General features: G+C 44.8%; 1 protein-coding gene across 2 annotated transcripts in view; it reads right to left on the bottom strand.

Annotated features, from left to right (window-relative positions):
• The window catches only part of LOC110512917 (CUB and sushi domain-containing protein 3), a 522,509-nt gene that overhangs the window by 432,487 nt on the left and 74,294 nt on the right, over positions 1-15,728 (bottom strand). For both annotated transcript variants that reach the window (XM_090215889.1, XM_090215891.1), the window contains exon 3: positions 7,306-7,418. In XM_090215889.1, coding sequence (XP_090072015.1) covers positions 7,306-7,418 — 113 coding nt within the window. The remainder of the gene's footprint in view (positions 1-7,305; positions 7,419-15,728) is intronic.

Raw genomic sequence — 15,728 nt, 5'->3', positions numbered from 1 at the left:
ATATATGAATGAGTAATGGTACAGAACGGCATAGGCAAGATGCAGTAGATGGTATAGAGTACAGTATATACATATATGAGTAATGTAAGGTATGTAAACATTATATAAAGTGGCATTGTTAAAGTGGCTAGTGATACATTACATCAAGATGGCAAGATGTAATAGATGGTATAGAGTACAGCATACACATATGAGATGTGTAATGTAGGGTAAGTAAACATTATATAATATAAAGTGGCTAGTGATAAATTGATTACATCAATTTTTCCATTATTAAAGTGGCTGGAGTTGAGTCAGTGTGTTGGCAGCAGCCATTCAATGTTAGTGATGGCTGTTTAACAGTCTGATGGCCTTGAGATAGAAGCTGTTTTTCAGTCTCTCGGTCCCTGCTTTGATGCACCTGTACTGACCTCCCCTTCTGGATGTTAGCAGGATGAACAGGCAGTGGCTCGGGTGGTTGTTGTCCTTGATGATCTTTTTGGCCTTCCTGTGACATCGGGTGGTGTAGGTGTCCTGGAGGGCAGGTAGTTTGCACCCGGTGATGCGTTGTGCAGACATCACTACCCTCTGGAGAGCCATACGGTTATGGGCGGAGCAGCTGTCGTACCAGGCGGTGATACAGCCCGACAGGATGCTCTCGATTGTGCATCTGTAAAAGTGTGTGAGTGTTTTTGGTGACAAGCCAAATTTCTTCAGACACCTGAGGTTGAAGAGGCGCTGCTGCGCCTTCTTCACGATGCTGTCTGTGTGCGTGGACCATTTCAGTTTGTCCGTGAGGTGTACGCTGAGGAACTTAAAACTCTCCACCCTCTCCACTACTGTCCCATTGATGTGGATGGGGGCTGCTCCCCCTGCTGTTTCCTGAAGTCCACAATCATCTCCTTTGTTTTGTTGACATTGAGTGTGAGGTTATTTCCCTGACACCACACTCCGAGGGCCCTCACCTCCTCCCTGTAGGCCGTCTCGTTGTTGTTGGTAATCAAGCCTACCACTGTAGTGTCGTCTGCAAACTTGATGATTGAGTTGGATGGCGTGCATGGCCACGCAGTCGTGGGTGAACAGGGAGTACAGGAGAGGGCTGAGAACGCACCCTTGTGGAGCCCCAGTGTATCAGTATCAGCGGGGTGGAGATGTTGTTACCTACCCTCACCACCTGGGGTGGCCCGTCAGGAAGTTCAGTACCCAGTTGCACAGGGCGGGGTCGAGACCCAGGGTCTCGAGCTTAAGGACGAGTTTGGAGGGTACAATGGTGTTGAATGCTGAGCTGTAGTCGATGAACAGCATTCTTACATGGATATTCCTCTTGTCCAGATGGGTTAGGGCGGTGTGCAGTGTGGTGGTGATTGCGTCGTCTGTGGACCTATTGGGGCGATAAGCAAATTGGAGTGGGTCTAGGGTGTCAGGTAGGACGGAGGTGATATGGTCCTTGACTAGTCTCTCAAAGCACTTCATGATGACGGAAGTGAGTGCTACGGGGCGGTAGTCGTTTAGCTCAGTTACCTTAGCTTTCTTGGGAACAGGAACAATGGTGGCCCTCTTGAAGCATGTGGGGACAGCAGACTGGGATAAGGATTGATTGAATATGTCTGTAAACAAACCAGCCAGCTGGTCTGTGCATGCTCTGAGGGCGCGGCTGGGGATGCCGTCTGGGCCTGCAGCCTTGCGAGGGTTTACACCTTGAAATGTTTTACTCACGTTGGCTACAGTGAAGGAAAGCCCGCAGGTTTTGGTAGCGGGCCATGTCAGTGATACTGTATTGTCCTCAAAGCGAGCAAAAACGTTGTTTAGTTTGTCTGGGAGCAAGACATCGTGGTCCGTGACGGGGCTGGTTTTTCTTTTATAGTCCGTGATTGACTGTAGACCCTGCCACATACCTCTCGTGTCTGAGCCGTTGAATTGCGATTCCACTTTGTCTCTGCACTGACGCTTAGCTTGTTTGATTGCCTTGCGGAGGGACTAGCTACACTGTTTGTATTCGGTCATGTTTCTGGTCACCTTGCCCTGATTAAAAGAAGTGGTTCGCACTTCAATTTTGCGCGAATGCTGCCATCAATCCACAGTTTCTGGTTGGGGAATGTTTTAATAGTTGCTGTGTGTACGACATCACCGATGCACTTGTTAGTAAACTCACACACCGAATCAGCGTATTCATCAATGTTGTTGTTCGTCACAATGAGGAACATATCCCAGTCCACGTGGTCGAAGCAATCTTGAAGCGTGGAATCCGATTGGTCGGACCAGCGTTGAACAGACCTGAGCGCGGGAGCTTCCTGTTTTAGTTTCTGTCTATAGACAGGGAGCAACAAAATGGAGTCGTGGTTAGCTTTTCCAAAGGGAGGGCGGGGGAGGGCCTTATATGCGTCGCGGAAGTTAGAATAACTGTGGTCTTGGGTTTTGCCAGCCCTGATAGCACGATCGATATGCTGATAGAATTTGGGGAGCTTTGTTTTCAGTGTAGCCTTGTTAAGTCAAGTGTACAACAGGAGCAACAGCAGCAGTAGACTTGCCTCTCAGTAAACTCAGTGGTACTAGGGGTTGCAACCCAAACGGAACACTAGGGGCTGCAACCCAAACGGAACACTAGGGGCAAAAAACCCAAACGGAACACTAAGGGTTGCAACCCAAACGGAACACTAGGGGCTGCAACCCAAACAGAACACTAGGGGCTGCAACCCAAACAGAACACTAGGGGCTGCAACCCAAACGGAACACTAGGGGCTGCAACCCAAACAGAACACTAGGGGTTGCAACCCAAATGGAACACTTGGGGCTGCAACCCAAATGGAACACTTGGGGCTGCAACCCAAACGGAACACTAAGGGCTGCAACCCAAACGGAACACTAGGGGCTGCAACCCAAACGGAACACTAGGGGCTGCAACCCAAACGGAACACTAGGGGCTGCAACCCAAACGGAACACTAGGGGCTGCAACCCAAATGGAACACTAGGGGCTGCAACCCAAACGGAACACTAGGGGCTGCAACCCAAACGGAACACTAGGGGCTGCAACCCAAACGGAACACTAGGGGCTGCAACCCAAACGGAACACTAGGGGCTGCAACCCAAACGGAACACTAGGGGCTGCAACCCAAACGGAACACTAGGGGCTGCAACCCAAACGAAACACTAGGGGCTGCAACCCAAACGGAACACTAGGGGTTGCAACCCAAACGGAACACTAGGGGTTGCAACCCAAACGGAACACTAGGGGTTGCAACCCAAACGGAACACTAGGGGCTGCAACCCAAACGGAACACTAGGGGCTGCACCCCAAACAGAACACTAGGGGTTGCACCCACAACGGAACACTAGGAGTTGCAACCCAAACGGAACACTAGGGGCTGCAAGCCAAACGGAACACTAGGGGCTGTAACCCAAACGGAACACTAGGGGCTGTAACCCAAACGGAACACTAGGGGTTGCAACCCAAACGGAACACTAGGGGTTGCAACCCAAACGGAACACTAGGAGTTGCAACCCAAACGGAACACTAGGAGCTGCAACCCAAACGGAACACTAGAGGCTGCAACCCAAACGGAACACTAGGGGCTGCACCCCAAACAGAACACTAGGGGTTGCAACCCAAACGGAACACTAGGGGTTGCAACCCAAACGGAACACTAGGGGCTGCAACCCAAACAGAACACTAGGGGTTGCAACCCAAATGGAACACTTGGGGCTGCAACCCAAACGGAACACTAAGGGCTGCAACCCAAACGGAACACTAGGGGCTGCAACCCAAACGGAGCACTAGGGGCTGCAACCCAAACGGAACACTAGGGGCTGCAACCCAAACAAAACACTAGGGGCTGCAACCCAAATGGAACACTAGGGGCTGCAACCCAAACGGAACACTAGGGGCTGCAACCCAAACGGAACACTAGGGGCTGCAACCCAAACGGAACACTAGGGGCTGCAACCCAAACGGAACACTAGGGGTTGCAACCCAAACGGAACACTAGGGGCTGCAACCCAAACGGAACACTAGGGGCTGCACCCCAAACAGAACACTAGGGGTTGCAACCCGAACGGAACACTAGGGGTTGCAACCCAAACGGAACACTAGGGGTTGCAACCCAAACGGAACACTAGGGGTTGCAACCCAAACGGAACACTAGGGGTTGCAACCCAAACGGAACACTAGGGGTTGCAACCCAAACGGAACACTAGGGGTTGCAACCCAAACGGAACACTAGGGGCTGCAACCCAAATAGAACACAACTCCTATTATAGTGCACTACATTTGACCAGGGCTCTTTGTTGCACGGAGAGACACAGAGGGAATAGGGTGCCATTTGGGACGACACCGTATGAGTTATGTGAACAAGTAAATGAGGTAGTTGGCTCAGAGGTCTCTCTAGGGGGAGAGCTATTTATTTCCCTGTATAGCTAATGACTGTGTAGCCCTTTGAAGAATATGAGGGTGTGGAGTGGCACTGTGTGTGTGTGTGTGTGTGTGTGTGTGTGTGTGTGTGTGTGTGTGTGTGTGTGTGTGTGTGTGTGTGTGTGTGTGTGTGTGTGTGTTTTGAGCAACATAAATCTCCCACAGGAGCCCTGTACTACATTGCTGGGAATGGCTGGGGTTTCATAGCAGCAGAATTAGTCAACCCTCATCACCCCCACACACACACACACACACACACACACACACACACACACACACACACACACACACACACACACACACACATCACACAGAGCTAAACAACTTGTAAACACAGCGGAGAGAAAGTTTTCACTCAATAGACAACATCCACTGAGATGTCAACAACAAAAACATAAAGTATTTAGATTTACATTATGGATCAACTGTGATCCAGAAACCTATTCTGAGGAAAACACGTGTCTCGCGCTTATACACTAGATAATAGGTCTGCAGTGGTGCCATTAAAATACGGACACTTCAAGATAGAAACACGTCTTATCAAAGCTACAGTCTATAAGTATAGCTAGCTAACCAATCTCTTCAGAAAACTAGCATATACAGTCCATAAATATAGCTAGCTAACTAATCTCTTCAGAAAACTAGCATATACAGTCCATAAATATAGCTAGCTAACCAATCTCTTCAGAAAACTAGCATATACAGTCCATAAATATAGCTAGCTAACCAATCTCTTCAGAAAACTAGCATATACAGTCCATAAATATAGCTAGCTAACCAATCTCTTCAGAAAACTAGCATATACAGTCCATAAATATAGCTAGCTAACCAATCTCTTCAGAAAACTAGCATATACAGTCCATAAATATAGCTAGCTAAGCAATCTCTTCAGAAAACTAGCATATACAGTCTATAAATATAGCTAGCTAAGCAATCTCTTCAGAAAACTAGCATATACAGTCTATAAATATAGCTAGCTAACCAATCTCTTCAGAAAACTAGCATATACAGTCTATAAATATAGCTAGCTAACCAAGCTCTTCAAAAAACTATCAGATACAGTCTATAAATATAGTTAGTTAACCAATTTTTTCAGAAAACTATCAGATACAGTCCATAAATATAGCTAGTTAACCAATCTCTTCCGAAAACTATCAGATACAGTCCATAAATATAGCTAGCTGACCAATCTCTTCAGAAAACTAGCATATACAGTCCATAAATATAGTTAGTTAACCAATCTTTTCAGAAAACTAAAACATACAGTCCATAAGTATAGCTAGCTAACCAATCTCTTCAGAAAACAACAGTTTTCAGGGCAGTATGAGAAGCACACTCCCTATTAAAACAGGGTTGAGGTTGTGCATTCTCCAGAGGACTGTTTGAGACACATTAACTAGAGGAGCGGAGAGGACAGGGCAGGACAGGAGACAAAGGACTGCCTGAGACACATTATTAACTAGAGGATAGGAGAGAAGAGGAGAGGAATGTTTGAGACCCATTAATCAGTATAAACACACTGAGAGTCGAACTTGTTTTTCTCTCTGCTCCTTCGATGGATGAATGACAGGTAACACAATGAGATTCCATCTCCTCTCCCTGTGTCCCGAATGGCACCCTATTCCCTCTATAGTGCACTACTTTTGACCAGGGCCTCTGTGAGCACCACTGAGCTAAAATCATATCTGAGTCACTAAGACCATCACTGAGCTAAAATCATATCTGAGTCACTAAGACCATCACTGAGCTAAAATCATATCTGAGTCACTAAGACCATCACTGAGCTAAAATCATATCTGAGTAACTGCGAGCATCACTAAGCTAAAATCATATCTGAGTCACTAAGAGCCTCACTGAGCTAAAATCACAAGAATGAGAGGGGGCAGAGGATAGATAGAGAGGGGATAGAGAGGAGAGGAGAGAAGAGGAGAACAGGGGATCAGGTAGAGAGGAAATAGGGGAGAAAGGAGGCAGCGGTGAGAGGAGAGGAGAGGAGAGGAGAGGCGAGAAGAGAAGGGGAAAAAAGGAGAGGAGAGGAGAGGAGAGGAGAGGAGAGAAGAGAAGAGAAGAGAAGAGAAGAGAAGAGAAGAGAAGAGAGGAGAGGAGAGGAGAGGAGAGGAGAGGAGAGGAGAGAACAGAAGAAAAAAAGGAGAGGAGAAGAGAAGAGAAGAGAGGAGAGGAGAGGAGAGGAGAAGAGAGGAGAGGAGAGGAGAGGAGAGGAGAGGAGAGGAGAGGAGAGGAGAAGAGAGGAGAGGAGAGGAGAGGAGAGGAGAAGAGAAGAGAGGAGAGGAGAGGAGAGGAGAGGAGAGGAGAGGAGAGGAGAGGAGAGGAGAGGAGAGGAGAGGAGAGGAGAGGAGAGGAGAGGAGAGGAGAGGAGAGGAGAGGAGAGGAGAGGAGAAGAGAAGAGAAGAGAAGAGGAGAGGAGAGGAGAGGAGAGGAGAGGAGAGGAGAGGAGACATAACCTACTGCCACAGAGGGATACTTCATATTTAGACAGCCCCTGCATTTCTGTCGACTTCTGCACCGCTCTCGACAGAGATGAGTTAGCACATCCATTAGTTCAGCTAATTCCCTGCACCATCTGCTGTGTGATATAATATGCACCTCTGGAAAGAGAAATGGTTTGGGACAGAGGGGAAATGTTGAGATCCGGGTCAATGGGACCAAATGTTGTCATAATGCATGAGCCAGACAGGAGATGAAATGAGAAAATGTTTAGAATGTTGTATATTTACACTTTTCCGTGGACATGTAATGTTTCTAATTAAATGCAAATTCAAATTTTGTGACTAAAGACGATAATTTTAACAACCTCTGAGTATCATTTGACTGAATACCAAACGTTATGTTGTTTGACCGTGACCATCTCTCTCTCTCTCTCTCTTACAAGAAACAACAGTGAATATTTTTTCTCTCTCACCTTCATAAGCCATCTTAAATCCGTGAGCGCTTACTGCAAAGTCACTGGTAAGCCGTAGTGAAAAGATGGACCCTGTGCTGGTGACGGGAGGCGGGATCTGAAATCCTGTTAACCTGTTGAGAGGGGAAGACAAAAAGGGGGACATCTTAATTATAATGTGTTTCACTGAATGGGGAAACCAACCTACAAGGTCGAGCAAAACATCACAACACACTTTTTCCGTTGGAAATTTAATAGAGTAATGTTATGTCCGTCTTCTTCTAAATGTGGTTTTAAAGTATTCAGTATGTATGAAGTACAGTATGCAGTATGTATGAAGTACAGTATGCAGTATGAATGTAGTACAGTATGCAGTATGTATGAAGTACAGTATGCAGTATGTATGCAGTACAGTATGCAGTATGTATGAAGTACAGTATGAATGTAATACAGTATGCAGTATGAATGAAGTACAGTATGCAGTATGTATGCAGTACAGTATGCAGTATGTATGCAGTACAGTATGAATGTAATACAGTATGCAGTATGAATGCAGTACAGTATGCAGTATGTATGAAGTACAGTATGCAGTATGAATGTAGTACAGTATGCAGTATGTATGAAGTACAGTATGCAGTATGTATGCAGTACAGTATGCAGTATGTATGCAGTACAGTATGAATGTAATGCAGTATGCAGTATGAATGCAGTACAGTATGCAGTATGTATGCAGTACAGTATGCAGTATGTATGCAGTACAGTATGCAGTCCAGTATGCAGTATGTATGCAGTACAGTATGAATGTAATACAGTATGCAGTATGAATGCAGTACAGTATGCAGTATGTATGCAGTACAGTATGCAGTCCAGTATGCAGTATGTATGCAGTACAGTATGCAGTATGTATGCAGTACAGTATGCAGTATGTATGCAGTCCAGTATGCAGTCCAGTATGCAGTCCAGTATGCAGTATGTATGCAGTACAGTATGCAGTATGTATGCAGTCCAGTATGCAGTACAGTATGCAGTACAGTATGCAGTATGTATGCAGTACAGTATGCAGTCCAGTATGCAGTATGTATGCAGTACAGTATGCAGTATGTATGCAGTACAGTATGCAGTATGTATGCAGTCCAGTATGCAGTATGTATGCAGTACAGTATGCAGTCCAGTATGCAGTATGTATGAAGTCCAGTATGCAGTCCCGTATGCAGTATGTAAGCAGTCCAGTATGCAGTACTATTTCTATTCCATTAGCTCTATCGAAGGTCAAGTTTAACATCACTTGAGCACTACCTCAACAGTTAGATATATAGTTGTCAGACGCTTCATTGTAACAACCAGGATTGTCCTACTTTATAGGTTTCCTTTAAGTGAGGTATATCTTAAGCCATTCATTTTCACAGTGTGGTTTAAGAAGTGTTGCTGACCACACTTCACTGGCATACGCCAAAATCCAATCGACCATTTCAATCAAAGCAAAGATCGAAGAGTGGAAAACGGGCTGTGGAGTGTGGACAGAACTAACCAAGAATTAGATTGTCGTCGTGTCCTTCAATAGAGGGCCACGGATATATTTCAACTACCAACATTGTCTGTTTCACAGCATCCCCACGTGACCGAGGCTTTTACAGGGTACCTCACATTTAAAGAAAACACCTCTGACCTACAAAAGGCAGTGTTTTGGGGGGCTGGATCCCAAAAGGCAGTGTTTTTGGGGGCTGGATCACAAAAGGCAGTGTTTTTGGGGGCTGGATCCCAAAAGGCAGTGTTTTTGGGGGCTGGATCCCAAAAGGCAGTGTTTTTGGGGGCTGGATCCCAAAAGGCAGTGTTTTTGGGGGCTGGATCCCAAAAGGCAGTGTTTTTGGGGGGCTGGATCCCAAAAGGCAGTGTTTTTTGGGGTCTGAATCCCAAAAGGCAGTGTTTTTGGGGGGCTGGATCCCAAAAGGCAGTGTTTTCTGGGGGCTGGATCCCAAAAGGCAGTGTTTTTGGGGGCTGGATCCCAAAAGGCAGTGTTTTTGGGGGCTGGATCCCAAACGGCACCCAATTCCCTTTGCAGAAAGAAAGTAGCACACTATATAGGGAATTAGGTGCCTTTTGCGATGGATATTGGGTGTAGCTGTTCCACTTACTAAAACATACAGTAAGAGGGATTGTGGGATATAAGATGCATTGTGGGATATAAGATGCATTGGAAAACGGTTTCTGTCTGACCTGCCATTGTATTGCATTGTGGGATATAAGATGCATTGGAAAACGGTTTCTGTCTGACCTGCCATTGTATTGCAATGTGGGATATAAGATGCTATGGAAACTGTTTATTTCTGTTGCAGAGAAAGCAGCTCAGTGAGATATAAAGACTGAATAAACATTTTAGAGACTGGTAGTAACACTAGAGACTGGTATTATGGTAACACTAGAGACTGGTATCGTAGTAAAACTAGAGACTCGTATTGTAGTAACACTAGAGACTGGTATTGTAGTAACACTAGAGACTGGCATTATAGTAACACTAGAGACTGGTATGATAGTAACACTAGAGACTGGTATTGTAGTAACACTAGAGACTGGTAGTAACACTAGAGACTGGTATTGTAGTAACACTAGATACTGGTATTGTAGTAACACTAGAGACTGGTATTGTAGTAACACTAGAGACTGGTATTATAGTAACACTAGAGACTGGTATGATAGTAACACTAGAGACTGGTAGTAACACTAGAGAGTGGTATTGTAGTAACACTAGAGACTGGTAGTAACACTAGAGACTGGTATTGTAGTAACACTAGAGACTGGTGTTGTAGTAAAACTAGAGACTGGTATTGTAGTAACACTAGAGACTGGTATTATAGTAACACTAGAGACTGGTATTGTAGTAACACTAGAGACTGGTAGTAACACTAGAGACTGGTATTGTAGTAACACTAGAGACTGGTAGTAACACTAGAGACTGGTATTGTAGTAACACTAGAGACTGGTATTGTAGTAACACTAGAGACTGGTATTATAGTAAAACTAGAGACTGGTATTATAGTAACACTAGAGACCGGTAGTAACACTAGAGACTGGTATTGTAGTGACACTAGAGACTGGTAGTAACACTAGAGACTGGTATTGTAGTAACACTAGAGACTGGTATTATAGTAACACTAGAGACTGGTATTGTAGTAACACTAGAGACTGGTATTGTAGTAACACTAGAGACTGGTATTGTAGTAACACTAGAGACTGGTATTATAGTAACACTAGAGACTGGTATGATAGTAACACTAGAGACTGGTATTGTACTAACACTAGAGACGGGTATTGTAGTAACACTAGAGACTGGTATTATAGTAACAACAGAGACTGGTATTGTAGTAACACTAGAGAGTGGTAGTAACACTAGAGACTGGTGTTGTAGTAACACTAGAGACTGGTAGTAACACTAGAGACTGGTATTGTAGTAACACTAGAGACTGGTATTGTAGTAACACTAGATACTGGTATTGTAGTAACACTAGAGACTGGTATTGTAGTAACACTAGAGACTGGTATTATAGTAACACTAGAGACTGGTATGATAGTAACACTAGAGACTGGTAGTAACACTAGAGATTGGTATTGTAGTAACACTAGAGACTGGTAGTAACACTAGAGACTGGTATTGTAGTAACACTAGAGACTGGTATTGTAGTAACACTAGAGACTGGTATTGTAGTAACACTAGAGACTGGTATTATAGTAACAACAGAGACTGGTATTGTAGTAACACTAGAGAGTGGTAGTAACACTAGAGACTGGTGTTGTAGTAATACTAGAGACTGGTGGTAACACTAGAGACTGGTATTGTAGTAACACTAGAGACTTGTATTGTAGTAACACTAGAGACTGGTATTATAGTAACACTAGAGACTGGTATGATAGTAACACTAGAGACTGGTATTGTAGTAACACTAGAGACTGGTATTATAGTAACACTAGAGACTGGTATGATAGTAACACTAGAGACTGGTAGTAACACTAGAGATTGGTATTGTAGTAACACTAGAGACTGGTGGTGTAGTAACACTAGAGACTGGTAGTAACACTAGAGACTGGTATTGTAGTAACACTAGAGACTTGTATTGTAGTAACACTAGAGACTGGTATTATAGTAACACTAGAGACTGGTATGATAGTAACACTAGAGACTGGTATTGTAGTAACACTAGAGACTGGTATTATAGTAACACTAGAGACTGGTATTATAGTAACACTAGAGACTGGTATTGTAGTAACACTAGAGACTGGTAGTAACACTAGAGACTGGTATTGTAGTAACACTAGAGACTGGTAGTAACACTAGAGACTGGTATTGTAGTAACACTAGAGACTGGTATTGTAGTAACACAAGAGACTGGTATTATAGTAAAACTAGAGACTGGTAGTATAGTAACACTAGAGACTGGTAGTAACACTAGAGACTGGTATTGTAGTGACACTAAAGACTGGTAGTACCACTAGAGACTGGTATTGTAGTAACACTAGAGACTGGTATTATAGTAACACTAGAGACTGGTATTGTAGTAACACTAGAGACTGGTATTGTAGTAACACTAGAGACTGGTATTGTAGTAACACTAGAGACTGGTATTATAGTAACACTAGAGACTGGTATGATAGCAACACTAGAGACTGGTATTGTACTAACACTAGAGACTGGTATTGTAGTAACACTAGAGACTGGTATTATAGTAACAACAGAGACTGGTATTGTAGTAACACTAGAGAGTGGTAGTAACACTAGAGACTGGTGTTGTAGTAACACTAGAGACTGGTAGTAACACTAGAGACTGGTATTGTAGTAACACTAGAGACTGGTATTGTACTAACACTAGAGACTGGTATTGTAGTAACACTAGAGACTGGTATTGTAGTAACACTAGAGACTGGTATTATAGTAACACTAGAGACTGGTATGATAGTAACACTAGAGACTGGTATTGTACTAACACTAGAGACTGGTATTGTAGTAACACTAGAGACTGGTATTATAGTAACAACAGAGACTGGTATTGTAGTAACACTAGAGAGTGGTAGTAACACTAGAGACTGGTGTTGTAGTAACACTAGAGACTGGTAGTAACACTAGAGACTGGTATTGTAGTAACACTAGAGACTGGTATTGTAGTAACACTAGAGACTGGTATTGTAGTAACACCATAGAGACTGGTATTGTAGTAACACTATAGATACTGGTGTTGTAGTAACACTATAGAGACTGGTACTATAGTAACACTAGAGACTGGTATTATAGTAACACTATAGAGACTGGTATTATGATAACACTAGAGACTGGTATTATAGTAACACTAGAGACTGGTATTGTAGTAACACTAGAGACTGGTATTGTAGTAACACTAGAGACTGGTATTATAGTAGCACTAGAGACTGGTATTGTAGTAACACTAGAGACTGGTATGATAGTAACACTATAGAGACTGGTATTATGATAACACTAGAGACTGGTATTGTAGTAGCACTAGAGACTGGTATTGTAGTAAGACTAGAGACTGGTATTGTAGTAACACCAGAGACTGGTATTGTAGTAACACTAGAGACTGGTATTGTAGTAACACTAGAGACTGTTATTATAGTAACACTAGAGACTGGTATTGTAGTAACACTAGAGACTGGTATTGTAGTAACACTAGAGACTGGTATTGTAGTAACACTAGAGACTGGTATTGTAGTAACACTAGAGACTGGTATTGTAGTAACACTAGAGACTGGTATTGTAGTACCGGTCTCTAGTCAAATGGCACCCTATTCCCTATGGGCCCTGTTCAAATGGCACCCTATTCCCTATGGGCCCTGATCAAATGGCACCCTATTCCCTATGGGCCCTGGTCAAAAGTAGTGCACTAAAATAGGGAATAGGGTTCCATATATGACTTATGTCAGACAATAACGCCCACTACTTCTCACTGGCCAACCCTCTGTCATTATCTTCCCTCGGAAAAGGGCTCCGTGTGAAAGTGTTATTTCCAATTAGTCATAACATGCTGTTTACTCTTTAAACCAGATCCACAGGGTGGTTTGGACCCACTGGGGGACTAATTACCGACAGAGCAGAACAGACAGGTACAGAGAAGAGAGAGAGAGACAGAGAGGGGGCGAGGGAGGGAGTAAGTGAGAGAGAATGAGAGACAGCCACTCTTCCTTCATTTACCCCATGATGGGTAGCCTACAGTCCCTCTATCTCCATCTACCCCATGATGGGTAGATTACAGTCCCTCTATCTCCATCTACCCCATGATGGGTAGACTACAGTCCCTCTATCTCCATCTACCCCATGATGGGTAGATTACAGTCCCTCTATCTCCATCTACCCCATGATGGGTAGATTACAGTCCCTCTATCTCCATCTACCCCATGATGGGTAGATTACAGTCCCTCTATCTCCATCTACCCCATGATGGGTAGACTACAGTCCCTCTATCTCCATCTACCCCATGATGGGTAGATTACAGTCCCTCTATCTCCATCTACCCCATGATGGGTAGACTACAGTCCCTCTATCTCCATCTACCCCATTATGGGTAGACTACAGTCCCTCTATCTCCATCTACCCCATTATGGGTAGACTACAGTCCCTCAATCTCCATCTACCCCATTATGGGTAGACTACAGTCCCTCTTCCTTCAGACTCGCAGCAATGTGGTAGAATAATACATTAAATCAAATCAAAATTATTTATAAAGCCCTTCTTACATCAGCTGATATCTCAAAGTGCTGTACAGAAACCCAGCCTAAAACCCCCAAACAGCAAGCAATGCAGGTGTAGAAGCACGGTGGCTAGGAAAAACTCCCTAGAAAGGCCAAAACCTAGGAAAAAACCTAGAGAGGAACCAGGCTCTGAGGGGTGGCCAGTCCTCTTCTGGCTGTGTCGGGGGGAGATTATAAACCTAGAGAGGAACCAGGCTATGAGGGGTGGAGATTATAACAGAACATGGCCAAGATGTTCAAATGTTCATAGATGACCAGCAGGGTCAGATAATAATAATCACAGTGGTTGTAGAGGGTGCAACAGGTCAGCACCTCAGGAGTAAATGTCAGTTGGCTTTTAATAGCTGATCATTCAGAGTATCTCTACCACTCCTGCTGTCTCTAGAGAGTTGAAAACAGCAGGTCTAGAACACAATCACTCTTCATTCACTCTCAGCCATGTGGTAGAATACAGTCCCTCTACCGTCAAACTATCAGCCCTGTGGTAGAATACAGTCCCTCTTCATTCACTCTCAGCCCTGTGGTAGAGTACAGTCCCTCTACATTCACACTCTCAGCCATGTGGTAGAGTACAGTCCCTCTACCTTCAGACTCTCAGCCCTGTGGTAGAGTACAGTCCCTCTACCTTCACACTCTCAGCCCTGTGGTAGAGTACAGTCCCTCTACCTTCACACTCTCAGCCCTGTGGTAGAGTACAGTCCCTCTACCTTCACACTCTCAGCCCTGTGGTAGAGTACAGTCCCTCTACCTTCACACTCTCAGCCCTGTGGTAGAGTACAGTCCCTCTACCTTCACACTCTCAGCCCTGTGGTAGAGTACAGTCCCTCTACCTTCACACTCTCAGCCCTGTGGTAGAGTACAGTCCCTCTACCTTCACACTCTCAGCCCTGTGGTAGAGTATAGTCCCTCTACCTTCACACTCTCAGCCCTGTGGTAGAGTACAGTCCCTCTACCTTCACACTCTCAGCCCTGTGGTAGAGTATAGTCCCTCTACCTTCACACTCTCAGCCCTGTGGTAGAGTACAGTCCCTCTACCTTCACACTCTCAGCCCTGTGGTAGAGTACAGTCCCTCTACCTTCACACTCTCAGCCCTGTGGTAGAGTACAGTCCCTCTACCTTCACACTCTCAGCCCTGTGGTAGAGTACAGTCCCTCTACCTTCACACTCTCAGCCCTGTGGTAGAGTATAGTCCCTCTACCTTCACACTCTCAGCCCTGTGGTAGAGTACAGTCCCTCTACCTTCACACTCTCAGCCCTGTGGTAGAGTACAGTCCATGGTCCAAATGGCACCCTACTCCTTACATCAGAGTGCATGCATGTGTATGTGTGCATGTGTGTGCATGCGTGCGTGTGTGTGCACTATTGTTCCTTCTTTTCCACTGCTCTTGGTCAAAGTAGTGCACTACACAGGGAATAGGGTGCCATTTGAGATACAGAGAGACTGACGCCCAGCTCTGTGGTGGGCTGTCTGTCACTCCTTGCTCAGAAAGACTCAGAGCAGCATCTCCGGTTTGGCAGTAACAGCCAGGGAACACCGTAGAAGGAGGAGGAGGTTGATGTAGCTAGCTAGCCCATGACAGGTAGTCGGGTAGAGACGCAGAGCAGTCACTCTGGTGTCACAAAAGGCACCCTACTCCCTTTAGTGCACTACGTTTGACCATACCCTATGGAGGAAATAGGGAATAGGGTGCCA

Source organism: Oncorhynchus mykiss, chromosome 2 (assembly GCF_057628025.1).
Source record: "Oncorhynchus mykiss isolate SJ-2025 chromosome 2, ASM5762802v1, whole genome shotgun sequence".
In the NCBI taxonomy this organism is placed as follows: Eukaryota; Metazoa; Chordata; class Actinopteri; order Salmoniformes; family Salmonidae; genus Oncorhynchus; species Oncorhynchus mykiss.
Note: the sequence above shows the minus strand (reverse complement) of the source record. Positions and strands in the feature narration are given on the sequence as shown.